Raw genomic sequence first — 22,554 nt, 5'->3', positions numbered from 1 at the left:
AATCTCTCTTGAACCTACTTTAGTCAGGCATTCTGCCCTGGAATTGCTCAACAAATCATAGTAAGCTTCACATTGCAAAATCAAAGAACTGACATTCAGTCATGTTGCCTGGCATACTGGCAACAACATGTTGACCTACATAACCACCTTCGCCACTTGGCTTCTGGGATCCTGAACTCTTCTGGTCTGCCTCTTTTCTTTTTGTCCACTCCTCCTTGATCCCCTTCCTGACCTCTTCACATTGAAATGCTTTAAATACTATCTATATGCTGAAGATTCAAAAATTTACCTCTAGCCCTGGACTTTCAAACTTAAGTTTTTGCATTCAAGTGCTGTTCTCCTCTAGATGTCTGATGGTTATGTGACGTCTAACAACATCTAACACTGAACTGTCCACCAAACATTTCTTCCATTGTTCTAGCAATCTACCTAATAGCTGTTCTATCCAGTTGCTCAGATCAAAACCTTAAGATCAACTTTAGAGTCTTCTCTTTCTCATTCACCCTGCATATGAACGGCTGGAAGATCAATCAAAATTCCAAACTTCCAAATTCAATCTTCAAAATACAGCCAGAATCCACATGCTTCTCATGGTTACGATGACTCACAGTTAAACCACCTTTCGTCTGTATCCATCTCCTAACTGGTCTCCTTACTTCTGCTCTTGTTGTTGGACAATATATTATTTTACACTACACAGGAGCAATTTACCAAGTCCAGTTGAACCAGGCTACTTTTTCACTCAAAAACATTCATGGCTTCTTACCTTAGCCAACCCTCTTCTTATGGCCTGCAAGGCCCATTACCTGGCCTTCATCTTCCACTAGAGTCCCCCCTCACTTCTCTCGGACAAAACTGGCTGCCTTCTTGTTGCATTTGCTATTTCATTTCACACTTCTTCTAGTTTTAGTATGTGGAGTCCTCCAAGCATAGCTACTGAAAATGTGAGACTTGGAGGCCTAAAAGTATGGCACAGTAACAAGGGTCTCTGAATCACCCACATGCAGGGGTCATGAAACAATTTGAAGCATCAGGTGTGAAAGGCAATTCCCTAAGAAGCTAATGAGAAGAAAAGAGGAGGGGCAAGGACTAAGTCCTAAAGAGCAGGTTGTTGAAGAAAGCCTTTAAAGGAAACAATGAAGCAATTCAAAGATGTAGAAAAAAACCCTACAAATTTGGTGTAGCAGAACTCACAGAAGGAGAATGGTCACCTGTGCTGAAAGCTACTGAAACATAAATAAAGTGAGCTCTGAAGATGTTCCATTGGATTTAATATGGCAGTCACTGGTGAATTCCACAGGACAGTCTAGGTGAAGTGTAAGAAAGGTAGCTAGATCTCACAGTAGTTTGTAGGGGAACTGAGAGATGAGGATGTGGAGAAAGCACATGCAACTATTGGAAGACTAGTTATAAAAAGAAGCAAAGAAATGGGGTAGTTGCTAAAAGAGAAGGTGGGGTCACATACAGAAGTGGATAAATACAAGTGATTAGAGAGGACATGAATGCTACCGAAATGACTCAGGATAACAAAGCAGAGGGGGCAACCAAAGGTTGTCAGTGCTTAAGAAAAAAGAAGGGCCTATTCTGGCTAGAGGAAGAGTTCTTTGGCTACAACAGAAGGAAGACGAGCTTGGCTTAGTTGCCCATAGCTATGCAGGTTTCTTAGGAAAACAGAAGGGATTCCCAAGTGATACCAGGAGGTGAAAATGGATGGAGTGATGACAGAAAGTTAAGGATTTCAGAAAGAAGAAAAGGTGGGAGACTGCACTCTGAAGGGCAGCTGAGGATAGTGCTGATGAATGTATGGTGCCTTCAATGTGTTTGGAAATTAATATTTTTACAAGCCAATGCAACTAAAACCAATACAAGTATATTCCTCTACCATAAATCATGCACAAACTTCCATTACTATTGTACAGTCACACCCAGAAATATCATTGTCTCTGCTTCTATTTATCTGGAAGAGCTGTAATCCACTCACTTATCAACTGCCCTTTTCTTTCAAAAAAGTATCTAGTTTCTGTATCTTGCAAAGGAGACAGGACTTTCATACTAAGGAGGCATGTTTCTCTTTAGGAGGCAGAAAGGAAACACCCTAGGCAATGTGAGATCATTTCTCATGAAACCAGAAAAAGGCCTGAAGATGTCACCAACCTCAGTTTTTTTCCTCAACCCCAGAAGAATTTTAATGAGCTACTCACATACATACATACATATATATTTTTTTTTAAAAAAAGAAAAGCATTCATAAGACATTTAAAGGGGCTGGGGACATGGCTCAATTTGTAATGCGCCTGCCTAGTAAACATGAAGCCCTGAGATGAAACCACATTACTGTTAATAATAATAACAATAAAAAAAAGAAAAAAAAGATTCACTTACATTTCACTTTTTTCCTATCACTTGAGCCATGCCCCCACCATCCTTTTTTGCTTTAGGTATTTTGCTTTAGGGTCTTGTATTTAGGCCTGGGCCAGCCTGGGCCATGGGTCTTCCTATCTATATTTCTCATGTAGATGGAATGTCATGTGCACACTATGCCCAGCTGTTATTGCTGGAGATAGGAATCTTGCAAACATTTTTCCTAGTTGGTCTCAAACAGCAATTCTCCTGATCTCTGCCTCCTAAATAGTTAGGATTACAGGCGTGAGTCACTGTGCCCAGCTTTCACTTATTTCTTTTTCATGTCTTAATCTGCTAAAATGTAACATGGACAGTAGGAACCTAGAAATATCCAATGACATAAAATATAACTGTATCCCTTTTTTTCTGTGGAGATGTGGAAAGTTGCTCCAATATTTACCTTATTTCTTATGATGAGATGCTGGGTTATTTTTTATATTCTGTATTCCTATAGAATTTTATTAGAATGCTGTTTAATTTGTAGAAAAGCAAAAGCATGATTATTCAAAACAATGACAAAATGGTTGCTCTAGTTTTATACAAAGAAACAAAGTTGAGTGAACTGAGTTTTTGGTTCCTTAGTTTCAATGTGGCTAAACTGACCATAGTCTATCAAATTTAAAACCTTACTAGCTACTTAAGTGTGGTGCAGACAAATTTTATGTTAGTTGAAAATACAGCACTTACCCATGTAAAGCTTTATGAATTTGTTGGCACTTTTTCTTCAATATTGCAAAAATACCTGAATGGAAAAAATGATGATGTATTTGGTAATTTGATAGGGCTAACCTAAGAATATTTTTAAAGGTCTAGTTCAACTTCATCAATTTACAATGCTGCAGATCCTTCCACATACAAATAGAGACACTGACTTGTACTTTTCTGAGGGCCCGAGCTTCCTTTTTCAGCACATCTTAACTGGCCTCTTCTCACTGTTACCATCCTACTTCAGCAAAATCTGGGATGATGATTTCAGAAACAATGGCTCTTGTGCTTATCAAGATTCTATAGATAATCCAGCTAAGATTAAAAGGATATAACTCTATTACTTATTTCTTGATTATAAGTAGTTTGGTGAAAAAATCCACTGTAGCAAAGTTTTTTTTTTTTTAAGTATTTTCCTTTTATTCAAGGAAAATCAAAAAACAAAAGTATCTGACCAGGAGGCCAGGGTGCCAAGCCACTTCGCAAGTGAGCATGTAGGTATACACACAGACATACTCACAAGTCTTCTGATTCTCTAAGTTAACATAAATACTAAAATTCAGAATGTCCTCTCCATTTTATGCTTTGGTAAGTGCTATTATAGCCAAAGGGCACACTTTAAATTCTCAGTTGACTTTTTATTTTGCCCACTAAGTTGTTTGTTGACAAAACAGGCTTGGCATCAGTATCAACTGATGATTGAAAAGCTGAAGGGGAAAACTAACAATAGTTATACAATTTTATAGACCAAAAACGAGCACACTGTTAATTTCTAATAAAAAACTATAAGCCAAATAATGACTATTTATGTGAATGAATCTAGGCCTGGCACTGACCTATGGTCCCTCCGCCTCCTTCCATCTGCATCTGCCAGCCAGCCAGCCATGCTTTGCCTCCAGTTCTGAGCATAGGATAAAAGTTCTGGCCCCCCACCTGCAGCAGTAGTAGCTTCTTCACTGCCATTCTTTCTATAAATCCCAGCTATGGGGTGAGTATCCTTAACTGAAATGCTTGGGACAAGTAGCATTTCAGATTTCCGAGTTGTTCTGATTTTGTAGCATTTGCTTACTGGTTAAGCTTCCCTAAGTCTGAAATTGCCTATGTTCAAAAATTTTTGGAGTTTTGAACTTTTGGATTAGGCATGCTCAGCCTGTAATGTAATTCAGGGCCAGACTTTTACCTGGTAAGTAATTTCCTCTGGCTAATTTCTTCAAAAAAGCAAACAAATGACACAGTTTAACTTAACCTAAATTTTAAAGATTATACCTGGATTCTCTTCCATGATGTTGAGGGCCTCAATGGCAGCAGCAGCTAACAAGGGAGGTAATGAAGCAGAAAAGCAGTATCCCTGGCCAGAAAGCCGCTGAGAAGACACAAGTCAAAAACACATACATCTATATCCTCTTTTTTTGGGGAGCGGGGAGGAAAGTAAAACATTTGAAAGGCACTAAATTTCTACTCCACCTACTGCACAGTGTGCAAATGTGGTGAGGGGTTAAGATCTAGGCAAGAAAAACCATTATACATGTAACAAAAATAAGACCTTTTGTTAACACATAATTTCTAAAGATAAATATTCTGAATCATTATTTAAAGAATCAGCTTTTAATAAAAATTGTGGGCTAAACTAAAAGTAAAACTTTCTATTTTAAAGATGCATTTTGAAGTGACCAACAGGACAATTAATTTCAGATTTTACTTTTTTTTTTTGGCAGTACTGAGGGCTGTACTTAAAGCCTTGCACTTGCTAAGCAAGTGCTCTTACCACTTGAACCATTTTGCCAGTCCTTTTGGTGTTGGTTATTTTTGGGACAGGGTCTCGCTTTATGCCTGCTGACCTGGACCTCCTATTTGGGTTTCCTTGAGGAGTGGGGATAACAGGCACATACCACTGTGCCTAGTCACTAGTCCAGAGTGGATCTCAAGACGTGAGATCCTCCTGATCCCTACCTCCCAGGTAGGTAGGATTACAGGCTTGAGCCACTGAACCTGGCTTGCTTTTATTTTTAAAAAGAGTTTACCTGATGGTCAATTACAAAAGACCTGCCACAGCAGAAACCTCCAACAGAAGCAAGCGCATTTTCCATGTTGGCACTGATAAGATCAATATCATCAATCTGCCAGGAAAGTGGGAGAAAGCAGTAGTTATTCCCCAACTTAAAGAAAAAACAAGTCAACGTCAAGCCTAGAAACAAAAAATTTCAACACTAACCATGCCTGTAAACATCTGGATTTAAACAAACTACCTAGATGAAAATAAAGGATAAACCAGACAAAATCTATCACTGAATAGAGTTCAGTCTCATGGCCCATCTCTGAAGTGTTTCACCTTATTATTTTCTTGCTATTTCATCGTATAGTACCACTTTATTCACAGAGGAACAGATAAGTAAATTAAAGGGAGATGAGATCCAAAGCAGTTTGATATTAACATAGTCAAGAATTGACTATGTTGGCTGGTCACTGCCATAGAAGGTTCTTGAGATAAATGTAGTAGACCCTTGGGCATATGGGCATATGGTTCCAAGAAGACTGCTGTTGAGGAAAACCACAAATGCTCAGAATGCATAGTCTAAACAAAACTCATGATAACACAGGACTGAGAGCATCTCAGCATTAACTAAGCTGCGTAATGCACATGTGGGAATTTGTTCTGATCATGCTTAGTCAAAACCATGTGTAATAAATCTGTGAATAAGGTAGGCTTACTGCAAAACTAAATTGATTAAAGGTTTTTTAAAGCACTTTATTCCTCCTTTCAATTTGCCTTTCATCATTTCAACACTCCTAACATGATGGAAATAGAATTTTTGATCAAACTGGACCAAACGAGCAGTGATGAATCTACTGTACCCTATGGCTTATGAGTTCCTACATCTTATAACCTCCTCAGAACTCCTTTGGTTCTTGTCTTCTACTGTGGTCCCCAACAGCTATTCTGGCTAGAAAGCAGGCATTCAGCAATTACTTCTTGAGGGCTGTGATAATGGTTCACTAAATCTCATCTGATATATCTCTAAGTGTTCCTTAGATCCAACAATATCTGCACTCTTGGTAAACCTCTCCATTCCTACTCTGTATTCCCAACTTTTTATTATGAAGTGTTTCAAGCAGACTATCCAGCATCCAGATTCAATCACTCAAGGGCAATCACTTCAGGACAACCCTGTATTGTCTGTGGCCCCTACTGCTCTCACATTTCTTTGCAGTAAACCCCAGACTTCAGAGTTTCATGCACATACATTTCAGTATGTATTTCTAAAAGATAAAGACTCTTCCAAAAAGTCACAAAACTATTACCACCTAAAATATCAACAATTTCTTAATATTATCAAATATTCGGTGTTCAAAGACTGTCTTACAAAACTTTCATTTTATCAGCATGCTTGAACCAGTATCTAATTTATGTCTGCACATGCTGCGCTCTTGCTCAGCTCTTGATAACATTTCCTCAGCTACAACTTTTGAAACCACTTAGAAAGCAACAACAGTGAAGTGTTTTTCTTCTTTAAAAATTTTCATGCCTTAAGAATGTACTGCTAAATTTGTATGAATTCCATTTCCATCCATCTTAAATTCCTTGTGCATTTAAATGCTAAATGTCAGTCTGCCTTTGGAGAGTGTGCTTCTCCTTACTTTCAGGTGGCACATTTTTTTACACTGCACTATGTTTTTCTCTAATACAGTATGGGTGCTAAAAGGCAAATAATCTAAGGGCCTTTTATATTTTAATAATTTAACATTATAACACAGGTTGCAAAGCTTGTAATGCATACATTTTGGAGGAAAAGCACCCTGTAACTCTATCCCATGGTGGACAGAAAAACCAGATGCCCAAGCCTGGCTGATTTCGTCCTGTCCCAAGGCTCCAGATGCATGGCCCAGTAGGTATTTGGGCACTATGGATCCATTTCCTTCTAGCAAAAGGACAGGGCAAACTCACTCCAACTATTTGGGTCTTTCAGCATGTGTGTGTGTGTGTGTATAAATAATATGTATGTGTTTATGTATGGATGTTTCTGTGTGTGTATACACACATATATACACACACACACACACAGACACACATGCATATATATACCTCCCATACATACATATGTATACAAACATGCATGGCATACTGTATCTACCCCTCCCCCATACAAATTTCGTAAAATACATAATTTTAAATAATAAAAATCCTTTCACTGTTACCATAAATCCTTTTTAAAGGACTACTAAGGGAATTCCTCATGATTTTAATAAATGCAAAGCAAAATTTAACTGTTTTAGAAGAGACATAAAAAGTGAAGATCAAACATCCCCATGTACACAGAACAAGAATTCCAAAGCAGAGAGGTCTTCTGGCCAGGTTGACCAGATCCACCTTGAGTTCAGTGAGGCAACAGAGACCAAGGGCTCATGAACCCCCAAACAGATAAGGAGCACCAAATTGTGCCTATGAAAATATGTCAAGCAGAATAAAACTGCATGTTTTTTATAGGAGGGAAGATTTCCCCAAATGGAGAACTTACACTGATTCCATAATGCTCAGTGACTCCTCGGCCATGCTCGCCAAGCACTCCAAATGAAAGACTCTCCTCCAGAAAGATTCTTGCTTTGTATTTGTATTTTAATTTAACCTAGGTGTTAAATAAAACACACAACTTTAAAAGTTATAATTAACAGCATCAAGAATATATTTCAAAGAAAAATATTAAACTTAAAAGTATGTACAACTGACCCTCAATATTTGTCAATTCTGTATTTGTGAATTCACCTACTTGTTAAAATTTATTTGTAACCCCCAAATGAACACTCATCTAGCGATCCAATCGATCAACCAACCTACCTACCTACCAACTGACCTGCTTATATCCATCATGTCAGAAGACATGCATGTGGAGAGTGGTGAAGAACTGAGTTACTGGATGCTCATGTTATGTTCTCAGCAACTGTTTTCTGAGTAAGTGTAGTTTCCAATGACACTATTTCAACATTTTCCATATTTTTATGCTTTTTACTGGTGATCCTGCGATTTAAAAGGCCCCACTGAAATGCTGAAGTGTGTGTGTGTGTGTGTGTGTGTGTGTGTGTATGTGTGTGTGTTTTGCAGTACTGGGGTTTGAACTCAGGGCTCACCCCTCGAGCCACTTCACCAGCCCTATTTTTATGATGGGATTTTTTGAGATAGGGTCTCACAAACTATTTGCCTGGGCTGGCTTTGAACCACGATCCTCCTGATCTCTGCCACCTGAGTAGCTAGGATTATAGGCATCAGCCACCAGGACCCAGCTGACGTGCTTTCTAATGTCTTTAAGTGTAAGAAGTCAGTGATGTGTCTTATGAGAAAATGAGTGTTAGAGAAACTTTATTCTGCTACAAGTTATCAGTGCGAATGAATCACATGTAGTGTGAGCAGTATACAATGTATTCATTAATTTTGAAAAAATGAAATAAATACATATCAGTTGTATTTCTATAAGCTAAGAATGAATACAAAAAGTACATTAAGAAAAATTCCATTCATAATAGAATTAATGTGATAAATTTAGGTGTCCAAGACTTACACACTAATGGTATAAACATTCCTGAAAGAAATTAAAGAATTTCTAAGTAAAAGGAAACATTGTATTGACAAATTGAAGACCTAATGTCCTGCAGAAGGCAGTGTGTTCCAAAGTGATCTACATGTTTGTGCAATCCCTATCAAAAATAGCATTTTTTTTCTTTACAGAAATGGGAAAGCTTTATCCAAAATTCAGATGGAATTTCAAGGACACCAAATAGTTAAAAAAATCTTGAAAAAGAAGAACAAAGTCCAAGAACTCATACATTGTGATTACAAAGTCCCCTATGAAACTATGATAATTGACATAGTGTAGTACTGGTCTAAGGAGAGACATACAGGGAACAGAATAAAACTGAGAGTTTTTAAATAAACCATGCATCTGCGTCAACTGGTATTTGACAAGCGTGCTCTAATACGACTCAATGGAAAAACAATTAAGTATCCTCAACAAAAGAAGGAGAAAATGGATAGCCACATGCAAATGTCTTACAGCACCAATATAAAAAAATAACACAAAATGAATCACAGACCTAACTGTAAGAGTGAAAACTCTTAGAAGGAAAAAGGGAATAAACCCTGGTAGCCTTTGTATAGACAGAGTTTTAGATATGACACAGAAGCACAAACAAGAATGAAATAAATTGGACTTCATCAAAATTGAAAACTTTTGTGCATCAAAGGGCAATATCAAAGTGAAACAAAACCTCAAAATAACTGAAATCACATATTTGATAATGGCCTTGAATACAGAACATATAAAGAATTCTTATAATTTAATAACAAAAAGACAATGCAATCAAAAGTCTGTATAGACATTTCTCCAAAGAAGATACACAAATAGAAAACAAGTACATAAAAAGAGGCTCAACATTATTAGTTATTTTGGAAATGCAAACCAAAACTCCAATGAGATTATTAGGATGGCTAAAACAGACAAACCAAATTGGAAAGTAAGTGTTGGCAAAATGTGAAGTAATTCTAAACCTTGTACATTACTGATGGGAATGTAAAATGGTACAGTCACTGTGAAACAGTATGGTAGATCCTCAAAAAGTTAAAAACAGAATTATTATTACTCTCTTTTAAACAGATTATATAATTACAGTTATACTATTAGAAATAGACACAAAATACCGTAACAGGGATTCACAAAAAAGATTCTTGTTGAATGTTCACAGAACAGATAAAATGTGAACCTGGAAAACATGTTAGTGAATAAAACCAGACAGGAAAGGTCTCATATTATATGACATTTATAGGAACTATTCAGAATAGGTAAATCCATAGAGACAGAAGTAGACTCAGCAGCAAGGGGGAGAGGGATGTGAGGAGTAAATGCTTGATAAGTGTGAGGTTCTCTTTGTTTTGAAACTATATGGAGTTGAGGGTAGCACAATATGGTGAACATACTGAGTACCACTGATCTGTACATTTTAAAATGGTTAATTTTGTGTTGTATGAATTTCCCCTTGATAAGGAAAATTTTAAACGTCATGGTTTCAAAAAACAGAATATTGCTTTCCACTGTCAAAAGGCTGAGTTTTACAAAATATACTTTATTTGCTTTTATTTTATATGAAATTCTATAAAGGTAAAATTAATCTATAGGAACAGAAAGTACATCAATGATTGTCTGAGGACAGGCATGGGTACTAACTATAAAGAGCATAGGGAACTTTCTGGAATGATAAAAATGTTCTGTATCTTGAGTATGATAGTAGTGCTGACAGTGGTATATACATGTGCCAAAACTTACAAAACTGTACTGTAGGTATGTTTTACAAGTCAATTTTGCCTTAATAAAGTTGGCATTGTTTTAATCATCATATATAAACATGGTTTAATTTTTTTTATTTCATTATCAGTACCAGCAAAAGTCAATATTTTGAACTAAATATCAGAAAAAAAAAATCACAATATGTAAAAAAGATAATAATGGAAACCATTCCTGTGACAAATCTCATTATTTCTGAAAACACTGACACAAAAGTAGTTTCATAATATGATAAAATACGTAACACTGGTTTTTAAAAGCTAAGTCTTGATTATTCCTTAAAGGCCAGCACTGGCATTTAATGTTAATCCATTTGCCAGATTAAAATATGCTTATGATACCTAACGTGCAAAGCAGTGTAAACATTACACATTAAATGTGATCATAAGCAAAAGGTGTATCTGCCAGAGTTTAAGCACCAAAATGACTAAATATGGTTGCTTACCAATTCCGGAAGAGGACAAATCGTCCCAGTATTCATATATAATCCTTCTACTATGATGAAACGTCGAGTTACACGAGCCTTTCGAGGATTCTTTAAAAGAAACAGACATGGTAAATTTCAGTACCCCCTAGAACTTTCATCTCACAATACTTCTTAAAAAAAACAAAAAGCCTGAATTAAAGCACATTGTTTGAAATCTTGTTATTTTGAGATGAACAACACTGAGAAGTAACCTGTTTCTTCTTTTGGGCATGTTTTTCAGTTTATAGTATCAACTACACATACACATAAGCTACCTATTCATTATGACAATATAAAAAAACAAACAAAACCCTCCAACCCCAGAATGACTGGGACGGAGCCTGATGGAATTTTCTGGGGGAGATGAGAATGTTTTATATCAGAATGAAGAACTGATTCCTCTGTTACATGGATAAAACCCATTGGTCAATACCACATTTCATTATCTAGATTTTACCTAGAAGAAAAACAACTATACAAGATCATCAATACCACCAAAAGACAAGCTGAAGAGCAGGTTCAGTGGAAGAATGTTGAAACAGCACTAGGAGAAGGGCCTAAGGTGCTGCATTACCATCATATTTCCTTTGTGTGTTGGCAATTTTTCGCAACTAAAGTTATAAAGTGAACAAACTCTTATCTCCCTCATCTACCAAAACAACAGTGAAACCTTTTCTTTCCCTGCTATTCACTGACCTATCACTGAGTGAAGTAAAATTCAATTATGAATCAAGTCCAAGGTATGGCGTGGAAGACTTCTTAAACTATATGTATCTCCAACACCTCACCCACAACAGATCACTAAGAAATCTCTCACAAATAAGAATCTATAGATGCTTCAGGAGTGTCGGCCTAAAAAAATACTGAGATCCACAGATGGAATTCCTCACTTTCTTCCTACTCAAAGATCTCTTGGTTCTGCTCCAAAGGACAGTTAGAAACTTCATTGAAAGACAATACAATATTAAATTCCACAAAAACCAAAATCTATAGCAGACTGGCTCCATGGTCATACTTTCCAAGGCAGTGTGGGTATTTTGGACCCACAGTTGTAATGCATAAAAAGTGTGCTTATTGAGTTCTACAAAAGAATATATCACTGAGGATGCTTAACCTCTATGAATCATGCCTTGTGAAATTGACAGAGTTTGACTGAATTCTGGACTAAAGTGTAATATTTTAATTTTGTTTCAAAGGAAAGGTATGTGTTCAAGTATAAAATATTAAGAATGAACAATGAGATTTATTATTTATGTGAAAATGAAATTGAAAAAAGTATTTCAAAAAACCAAAATGCAAAGTTATTTAGAAAGCCTATTCCTGGTAGGAAAATGTGGTATAAATTAATTAGTTAAAAAGTAAAATTGGGTCACCCATAATGATACATGCCTGTAATCCCAGCTACTCAGGAGGCAGAGATAGGAGGATCATGGCCCAGGCCAAATTAGCGAGACTCTATATGAAAAAGAAACTAAAAGCAAAAACATTGGAGGCGTGCTCAAGTGGTAGAGCACTTGTCTAGAAGTGAGAGGACCTGAATTCAATCACCAGTACAATAAAAAAAGGAAAAGTACTTAATTTTTGTTGTCATTCATAAAAAGGTCCACGGATTATAAATCATATGAATAGCACAAGCAAAACTTGAACATGACATCTTCAAAATCTGTACAATATTAATTCCATAAAAAATTCTACAGCAGACTGGCTCCAAAGAGTGTTCTTTAATCTGGTGGCTGGCATTTTAATACTGAATGAGAAAAAGGGCCATCTTTTTATGAAAAGAAATTAATCAGTAGTGTCTAGGGATGCAAGTGGTAAGTGTGAGGTTTGATTTAAAAGAACAGTTTCTTACCCCACTCTATCCCCCCATAAAAAAAGAAAAAGAAAAGAAATCGGTCAATGGAACAGCTTCAGTTTTAGAATTTTTCCTGCATATTTTTCTAAATTGTGTGAATAGGACACATTGACCTATGGCAGATTGAGCAAAAAATGGTGAGTTCATGCATATTCATCATGAGAATGTATATATTCAGAAAGTATACTTAGGCTGACTCCTAAACAAAGACATAGAATCCTAAATGAATAATGCAAATATTTGAGAAAATGAGAAATTAAGGTAAAACTAAGGAATGTAATGAGCATTTTTACTGTTTACTCCAGTTATAAATGAGCTGCATCAGCAATGCTCATGAAGGAGTGTTTGAGACAAAGGACATGGTGACCACCTTCACAGGATAGTCCACATATGACAGTGTACTGCTGCAGAGCCACAAGCCATCCATGTTGCCAGGAGAAAATGAATGATAATCCTAACAGTGATGGTTTGAAAGACTTCCTTTGTAGCATTCTCTCTGATCAAGAGCACCTAGGAGTCACTTTCAAAACACCACCATCAGAGGTTATACAGGTTCCAGGGAATGCAGAACGACAGAGCTGCAAGATGTAAGGAGACCCTGTTCAGGGTACTCGTTCCTCCATGGACAGCAGCTGCTTGGATCTCCAGGAGAAAAGTGGCACAGGGGAAAGGGTCTACTCTGCTCATAAATTAATAAATTAAGATTGTTGCCATTTCTTTCTTCCAAGTAACCGACACATGACTTATTCTGATATGAATAAGCATACTTTGAATTCACAAGCTACATCTTGCTAAAGCCCTAATGGCTATCAGTGCTACTATTCAGAGTTAGGAACATACATCTCCCCTACTCACCAATGCAGGCTGTTTTTCTCCTCTTCACCCTCTTACAAAGCTGCCTGGATCACCTCTCACTAAATTTGCTATACATAATTATGGCAATGACAAGGCAATTACAATCAGACTCCAATCCAAAATACATTTAATAGGCAGGAACACCCTTACTTAATATACAAATGTGATCCGCAGGCAAGTTTTCAATGACAAATTACTACTTCATATAAAATTTAGCTGGTTAGAAAGTACAGAAGAACTGTGCAATTTTCTTCAAAAGGATCATACCTTTTGATCTTCCATCTCTTGTTCTTTTAGTAGTCGCTCCAGGTCAGCTACATCATTATGCTTAAATAACTTAATGTCACTACGTGATGCCTGTAATCCTTTCTGGATGGCGAAGCAGGCAGCTCTATCCCTGTGGGAGAGAGGCAGCAAATTGGGGTTAAAGGGTTTTGTCAACATTCTCAGAAAAGAAATTCTTGCTTTTATAGGTTGACCAATCCCCAATTGTTAACTGGAAAAAGGCAAATAAAACATGTTTGAACATTTACATGTCACTGTTTGCTCTTTACTCTGCAAGTCTTTTCCCACAAAAACTAGCATATTTATTCCAAGAAACACACCTCTTGCCAAATTCTAACTTCTCTGAAATCAGGATGGATCTTCAGTTTACTCACATACTTGCTCTAAGAAATACATAAAATATTGTTGTATTTCACTGCCAGTGGCATCTCTGATTTGATTGACATGTTACTCTGCCATTACTTTGTTGGAGAAGCAATACTGGAAGCCCAGTTGGACAGAAAGCTTTTGAACAATTATCAGTCAACTATAGCTAAACACTATAGAAAATAACATCGCCTAACTTCATCCACACCAGCAGAGGCTGAATGGGAACTCAGATGCTGGGCTTTGATGGGGCTTTAACAAAAGCAACTCACACTCCTTATCCCTGCCAGCTGGTAACAAGTGGTGTTCGCAGAGACCGTGTGGGGAGCACAAACTCCCATCCCCAACGTCTCATGTCTACTTGGAGGATGCTGGGGAAAAAATCAGGATGGTCATCATCACCTAGTAGCAGTGAAGAAATTTACCTTGGGTGACAATGGACACCGAGTAGACACCTAGGACAGAACACCCTTTGCCAGGAATGAGGCAGCAATCTCCACCCCTTCCCTATTTGGAACAGTGTTAGATCCCAAAATGACCTCACAAAGGTCTAAGAATCCAGGATAAAAGTGTTTTGATGAGTAACTACCAACATGGCTGAAACAAATGAAATAAAATAGAAAGCCTCAGCAAACAAACAGAAACTACAAAGAAGAATTCTATGGAGATATTAGTACTGAAACCCAAAGTAAGAGGCTTAGTGGACCAACAGGAAAGGAAAGACTCAGTGAACTGAAAGACAACTCAGAAATGATTCACTGTGTACACAAGAGAGAAAACAATCTAGAAAGAAATGAGGAGAGCTTCAGGGACCTGTAGGAGGATAATAAACCATCCAATATTTGTGTCACTGGAGTCCTAGAAGGAGAAAATAAAGAGGATGGGACTATAAAAGTACTTAAAGAAACAACAACTAATAACTATCCAAATGTGGGAAAGTGGCTTATTAAACCTATAGATAATAAAAGCTGAGCAAAACTCAAATAAGTAAACTCAAATAAACAGATGCCAAGAGATATCACAAACTCCTGAAAACTAATGAGTAAGAAAAAAAATCGAAAGCAGTCAGAGAAAAAGACTTGGCAAAGAGTACACAGACTCACTGCATAATTTCTTATAAGCGCTTATGGATCTGCAATGATCTCAAGATAAAAAGCTTATTTAAAAACAGACTATGAAGTAACAATAAGTTAGCAGATCAAGGTGACTAAATGAATAACTTCTGTGCTGAAACCTACCACATGCAAAGCATTGTAACTGTTCACTCAAAGGAAGGAAAGGAAACATTGACACCGTGTCTATGCCTGCTAAATTTATCAAGACCAATTTACCAAACACCATTCTTACCTTTTGTATTTCTAAATCCAAATGAATTTCAGGCAGAATATTGTATTTAAAATTATGTAGAACAGAAGATGGAGCAAGATGACAAGATTCTCTGAGTAAGATCCTCTGGCAATCATATCCCACAGAATAGCCAGACAGCTATTCATGCAGCACACTACCTTCACAAGAGCTACAGAGACTATAATACCTGCCTTTAGTATAATAAAATGAAATGACTCATTAAAGAAAGGAAGGAAGTTGTTGGAATCACTCCTTCCCCAACTCCAAGCAAAGAGATGCCTCCTAAGAGACCTTCCACATGAGAGGGAGGGAGAGAGAACAAATTAAATCCAGGCCTTAGACTTGAAACCCAGTACCAGGTCCACCACAGTGAAACACAATTCTGGGCAAAGCTCTATATAACCCTTCCCATCAGGCCAGTACTAGCAGACAGAGCCACTGAAACTGTTTCAGCCAGACAGCACAGTCTGTCTCTACCACCCTTCCTCCAACCTGGGGTGGCAAAGCAGAGAGCAGAACTCCACCTCTAGGGAGAAGGGCATGAAAGCTAGTATAGGACTTTGTCTTCAAGTTCAGTACCAGGTCTGCCACTGAGACCCAGCACTGAGTAGAAACTAAAATCCACTTACATGGATTAGAGCTTGCAGATGGAACCTTTTAGACATGCCAGGCGAAAACCCTTGTGTTAGTGTTCTTGGGTCCACTTCTCACACCAAGTCTGTGCAGGCCCTTGTAGCTACGAGACTCAAGTACAATTTACATCAGCCTCAGCCATGGTGGCCAAAGGACTATTTCTGCCACCTAAGCCCCAACCTTGAGCACCACAGCTATTGGCAGCCAGTCCTCTCAGATGGAGCTCCAGATCTGCCCCGGAGCCCAGGGAGAGACAGGTGGTATAAAGTTGAGTTTGAGCCTGCATCGCCACCATCTGCAATGTGGGCCCTTTTGTGCCCATGAGACTGTTCGGGCCCTTGTGGTTGTGAAATTCAGGTGCAATCCAACTTAATATCAGCCTAAGTGGCCAAGGAACTGTCATCGCCAATACTACCCCATCCCAGGTAGCACAGAAAGACCCCATTACTAAGGGTAGTACAAAGTAATAACCACAGGAATATGACCTGGAACTTAGTGGCAAGCAGGAAAAATCTAACGCTTTGGAAATTCTAAAGGCCACCATCCTCAGGCCTCCCTAAGGACAAAGCTTCCCTACAGCCAGGGACAATCAAACATTCTAGTCTATCAGACTTCTAGTTCATCTAGGATTACCTGTGCTGGCTGTATCACTCTTGGGCAGTGAGTCCACTTCAGCAGAAGGCAGCCAACAGTAATATGTGTTGCAGCAGTGCTGTAGGTGGGTTGGGGGCTCATGGTGCAACAGAGTGTGGCATACTGCAGTGTCTAGCCAAAGGTCAGTAACTATGGAAAAGGTGCCTGGGATTACACTAGTAGAGGCTTATGGGGATGACCAACCTTTCTAGGTATAATCCTTGTTTATTCTAAATTACATACCAACTGTGGATCTAGGACAAACTTGGGCTTGGATCACCCTCTAGTGTTCAAATAATGACAATACATCAACAGCTGGCTTGGCAAGTGTGGACTTGGGTGCCATTTAGTGATGAAATAGTGCAAGTGACTACAGCTCTGAGAATACAAATAAACACCTGCTCCTTCAATGCTTAGATGATGCCACATACCAAGTATAAAGAACTGACCCAACAGTCAAATTAAGGTACCAAAAACTGACCAATATGGGAGAATTTAAAACAGCTGTTTTAAGGAAACTCAATGAGTTCAAAGAATATACAAATAAACTATTGAATAAGAGAGACATGTGAAAAAGAAATGGAAGGAATTAAAAGAGACCAAACAGATCTTCTTGAGCTGAAGAACACAAATGTGGTAGAAGGCATAAACATCAAGAAAGATCAAATGGAAGAGAGAATTAGTGAGCTCAAAGACAGGCTATGTGAAAATATTCAGAGCAGAAAAATGAATGAAGAGGAATGAAGCAACTTTGGGACAGCAATCAAAGAGCAAATATTTTGAGTTGCTGGAATTCAAGAGGGACCTGGGATTTCCAAAGGGGAAGAAGGTTTATTCTAAGAAATAATAGCAGAAAAGCTAAAACCAAGAAAACAAATATCCAGGTACAAAAAGGTCAAAGATCATCAATCAGACCCCTCCCAAGATACATCATAATCGAGATCTCAAAAGTAAAAGATAAAAAGAATCTCAAGGCAGGAAGAGAAAAGAAACACATAAGCATGTCCCAATTTGCCTCATTATACTTCTCTACAAAGACCTTACAGTCAGGAGACAGCAACATGAAAATTTCAGTTTTGAAGGAAAAAAAAACCCAAATCTGTTAACTAAGAATATTGTAGCTACTAAAGTTATCATTTAGAAATGGAGATAAAGATATTACCAGAAAAAGAAAAGCTGAGGGAACATGTGTCCACCAGAACTGTCCTATAGGAAATGCTAACAGTTCTTCAAACTAAAACAGATGTTAATAAGAAAACATGTGCAGACATCAAACTCAGTAGTAAGATGAGAATGTGTAACACTGAAAATGTAAACATTGTATATAAACCATTTATATCTTTAGTATGAAGACTAAAAAAAGAAATTAAAATAATAACTACATTAATAAGGTAAGAGACAGTACAGAAAGATGCAAAATGGAAATAAAATATTTTTTAGGGGTGGTACTAGGTTTGAACTCAGGTTTCATGCTTGATAGGCAGGCACTCCATCACTACAGCCATACTTCCAGAACTTTTTTTTCAGGCAGCATGTTGCTGTGATCCTCTTATATAAAGTTTCCCAATAGCTGGGATCACAGGCTTGCATCACCAATCCTGACTTATTGATTGAAATGGGATCTTGCTAATGTCTTGCTTGGAATGGCCTTGAACTGTGATCCTCTTGATCATCAACATCAAAAATATTATTTTATTTTTCTGTAGTACTGGAAGCTAAATGCAGGGCCACATGCCTGTTAGGCAGGAAGGTGCTAAACCACTTGAACTATTCCATCAGCCCTGATAACAAAATTTTAAATTCTAAGAGTAGAATTTCTTATTAGTATGTTTAATTCTTTTTGCTTTTTGTTTCTGTTCTTTACAATGTTTAAGGTGCTATTTAAATATAGCTTGTTATAATCAAAAGATGTTTTTTGTAAGCCTCATGGCAATTGCAAAGGAAAAATCTGTAATAGATAAGCCAAAAATAAAAAAGAATTAAAACACACTACAAGAGTAAATCACTCAACTACAAAGGATGGCTATAAGAGGGGGAGAAAAAAGAGCTACAATAAAAGTAAAAAACGAGTTACAAAATGGCTATAGCAAGACCTTCCTATTCATAATTATCATGAATATAAACAGACTAGCTTCTTCAATTAAAACAAATGGCAAGGCTGGAGGTATGATTCAAGAGATAGAGCATCTGCCTAACAATCACAAGGCCCTAAGTTCAAACCCTAGTATCACAGGGGTGGGGGGCGGGGAGGGAGGGAGATAAGAGTATGGACTGGAGGTGCGGCTCAAACAATAGGGAACCTAGGATATGTTCCCTATAAGAAACTAACTTCACTTCTAAGCACACACACAGACTGCTAGTATAGGGATATAAGAAGATATTCCATTCATGGAATCCAAAACAAACTAGGATTAGCCACATTTATATCAGATAAAATAGACTTTAAATCAAAGCAGTAAAAGGGAAAAAGATCAACATACAATGATAAGGGGGAGTGAGGTCAAGTCAGCAAGACTTAATACAATTCTAAATATACATGTACCCAATATCAGAGCATCCATATATATAAAGCAAATATTAGTAGACTAAAAAGGAGAGGTAAACTCTAATATAATAACAATTGGACTTAAACACCCTACTTTTGACAATGGATATATCATCCAGACAGAGTATTAACAATGAAACAGCAGAGATAAACTGCATTTGAGAACAAACAGACCTAACAGACATCTACAGGACATTCCACCCAATAGCTGCAAAATCCACATTATTCCCTTCAGTACATGGAACATTCTCCAAGATAGAAAACATGCTTGTCCAAAACACTATTCTCAACAAATTTTGAAAAACTGTTATCAGGGGTTGGTAGAGTGGCTTAAGTGGTATAGTGCCTGCCTAGCAAGCATGATGCCCTGAGTTCAAGCCCCAATACCTCAAAGAAAAAAAAAAAAGACCCCCATCTCAAACAATAAAAAAGAAGGGCCTAGTGGTGCATGCTTATCATCTAAGCTACACAGGAAGTGTAAATAGGAAGATGATCCAATCCAGCCTGGGCATAAAAGGAAGACTCTATTTGGAAAAAAAAAAAAAACAAACTAAAGCAAAAAGGGCTCACAGGGTGGCTCAAGTGGTACAGCACCTGCCTAGCAATCATGAGGCCCTGAATTCAAATTCCAATACTGGCCAAACAAATCCCTCAAATAATATTGAGTATCATTTCTGACCACAATGCAATAAAAGAAGCAATCAGTAACAAGAAAAATTAAGCCTAGCGCCACTGGCTCACAAGTGTAATTCTAGCTACAGATCTAGAGGCTGGTAGGCTGAGATGTGGAGGATCACGGTTCAAGCCCAGCCTGGGGAAAAAATGAGACATTCGACCCTATCTCTAAAATAACCAAAGCAATATGCACAGAAGTGTGGTTCAAATGGTTCAAAGAGTGCCTACTTTGCAAGCATGAAGCCTTGAGTTCAAACTCCAGTACCACACACATACACACACAAAAACCTAACTAGAGAATATACAAATATATAGAAATTAAGCAATTTACTTCTGAATAACCAATGAACCAAGGAAGAAATCAAGAAAATTTCTTGAAACAAAAAATGGACACACCACATATCAAAACCTATGGAGCAGAGCAAAAGTAGTACTAAGAGGAAAGTTTTTTTTTTTTTTACTGTAGTAATTTGAAAAATTCTATTATTTATAGCAAATTACTTCACTTTTCACAGCTCAAGCTGTGAAAGTTTTTAAGGAAAAGTTTTTAAAGATCAATACCAGCATCAAAAAAAATACAAAAATGTGAGATAAACAACCACTGCATTTTAAGGAACTAGAAAAATAAGAACTGAACCCAAAATCAGTAGAAGGAATGAAAGAATAAAGATCAAACAGAACTACATGAAATAGAGACTTTAAAATGTACAAAAGACAAATGAAACACATTTCATTTGATAAATAAACAAAACAGACAAGCTTGTGGACTAAGAAAAAGATAGGACTCAACAAAACAACTACATGACAATGAATTTGACAACTTAAAAGAAATGGACAAATTCCCAGTCATATACACTTCTCCAAGACGAATCATAAAGAAATAGAAAACTCAAACAGGCCAATAACAAGCAATGAGACTGAATCAGCAATAAAAAGTCTTCCATCAAAAAAAGTCCACTAGATGGCTTCACTGCTGAGTTCTATCAAAAATTTAAGGAGGAATTAACATTAATTCTTTTTATTGCAAAACACTGAAGAGGAATGAATTTTTCCAAATACATTCTCTGAGGCCAGCATTACCCTGATACCAGAAACCAGCTAAGGACACACACAAAAAAGAAAACTACTGGTCAATGTTCTTGGTCAAAATAGGTGCAAAAAACCTTCAAGAAAATACTATCAAGCCAAATACAACAGTATATTAAAAAGATTATCCACCAAGATCAGGTGGGATTCATTCCAGGGATATAAGGATAGTTCAATATATGCAAATCAATATGATACACTGCATCAACAAAATGAAAAACCAAAACCTTATGATCATAGCAGAAAATGCAGAAAAGGCAGTGATAAAATTCAATCTCCCTTCATGATGAAAACTGAATAAACTGGGCATAGAATGAACATGACTCAGCCAGGAATGGTGGCCTGTAATCCTTGTACTCAGGTGTGTTGCAAGTTCAAAGCCAGCCTGGGCAACATAGTGAGAGCATCTTGAAAAAATAAAAAAAAAAGGTAGAAGGACCGTACTTCAATATAACAAAGCCTGTTTAAAATAAGCCAACAGTTAACATTATATTGAATGGGATCTGGAGTAAGAATATCGATTTTCACCATTTTTTTTTTTTGGTGGTACTGGAGTTTGAACTCAGGGTTTCAATGTGGTAGGCAGGCAAGTGCTCTACCCCTTTAGCCATACCACTGGTTATTGTAGATGTGGAGATAAGGTCTTGCGTTTTGCCCAGGCCAGTCTGGTCTGCAATCCTATTTTACACTTCCCCCCATAGCTAGGATGACAGGTACATGCCACCACACTCAGCTTTTTTCCTCTGAGATAGGGGTCTTGCAAACTTTATGCCCAGGCTGGACTGAAACCATGATCACCCAATCTCAGCTTTCCACGTAGCTGGGATTACAGGTATGAGCCTCCAGTACCTAGCTCACTCTCACCATTTTTATTCAACATAGCATTGGAAGACCTCGCTAAGCATAAGACAAGAGAAAAAGTCTGAAAAAAGAGAAAACCAAGTAAAACTGCCACTCTTTAAGAGAGATACAGTTTGGAGACATATAGTTTCTTATATAGATAAATAGTTTCTTTGGAGAAAAACTCCAAAGACCAAAAATCCATTAGAACTAATGGATGTCTGGGACATAGAGATCGGGAGCATTGGGGCTCAAGGCCAGCCCAGGCAAAAAAGTTCACAAGACCCTATTCAATCAATGTCTGGGTGTAGTGGCATACATTTGTTATTCCAGCTACATGGGGAAACACAAATAGGAGGACTGCAGTCTATGCCAGCCTGTACATAAAGCAAGATCTCATCTCAAAAATAACCAAAAGGTTTGGCAGAGTAGATGAAGTGTTAGAGCACTTGCCTAACAAGTGCAAGGCCCTGAGTTCAACCCATAGTGTTGCCCCTCCAAATTTTTTTTAATTAAAGAATAAACAATTTCAACA

The 22,554-nt window shown here is 37.5% G+C and overlaps 1 protein-coding gene across 2 annotated transcripts in view; it reads right to left on the bottom strand.

Moving 5' to 3' along the window:
* The window catches only part of Sptlc1 (serine palmitoyltransferase long chain base subunit 1), a 52,728-nt gene that overhangs the window by 10,517 nt on the left and 19,657 nt on the right, over positions 1 to 22,554 (bottom strand). For both annotated transcript variants that reach the window (XM_074052352.1, XM_074052353.1), the window contains exons 7-12: positions 13,877 to 14,006; positions 10,879 to 10,968; positions 7,623 to 7,730; positions 5,130 to 5,225; positions 4,375 to 4,471; positions 3,091 to 3,145 (exon numbers count right to left, since the gene is read on the bottom strand). In XM_074052352.1, coding sequence (XP_073908453.1) covers positions 3,091 to 3,145; positions 4,375 to 4,471; positions 5,130 to 5,225; positions 7,623 to 7,730; positions 10,879 to 10,968; positions 13,877 to 14,006 — 576 coding nt within the window. The remainder of the gene's footprint in view (positions 1 to 3,090; positions 3,146 to 4,374; positions 4,472 to 5,129; positions 5,226 to 7,622; positions 7,731 to 10,878; positions 10,969 to 13,876; positions 14,007 to 22,554) is intronic.

Source organism: Castor canadensis, chromosome 13 (assembly GCF_047511655.1).
Source record: "Castor canadensis chromosome 13, mCasCan1.hap1v2, whole genome shotgun sequence".
Classification (NCBI taxonomy): domain Eukaryota; kingdom Metazoa; phylum Chordata; class Mammalia; order Rodentia; family Castoridae; genus Castor; species Castor canadensis.
This window is presented reverse-complemented; position numbering and strand designations above follow the sequence as displayed.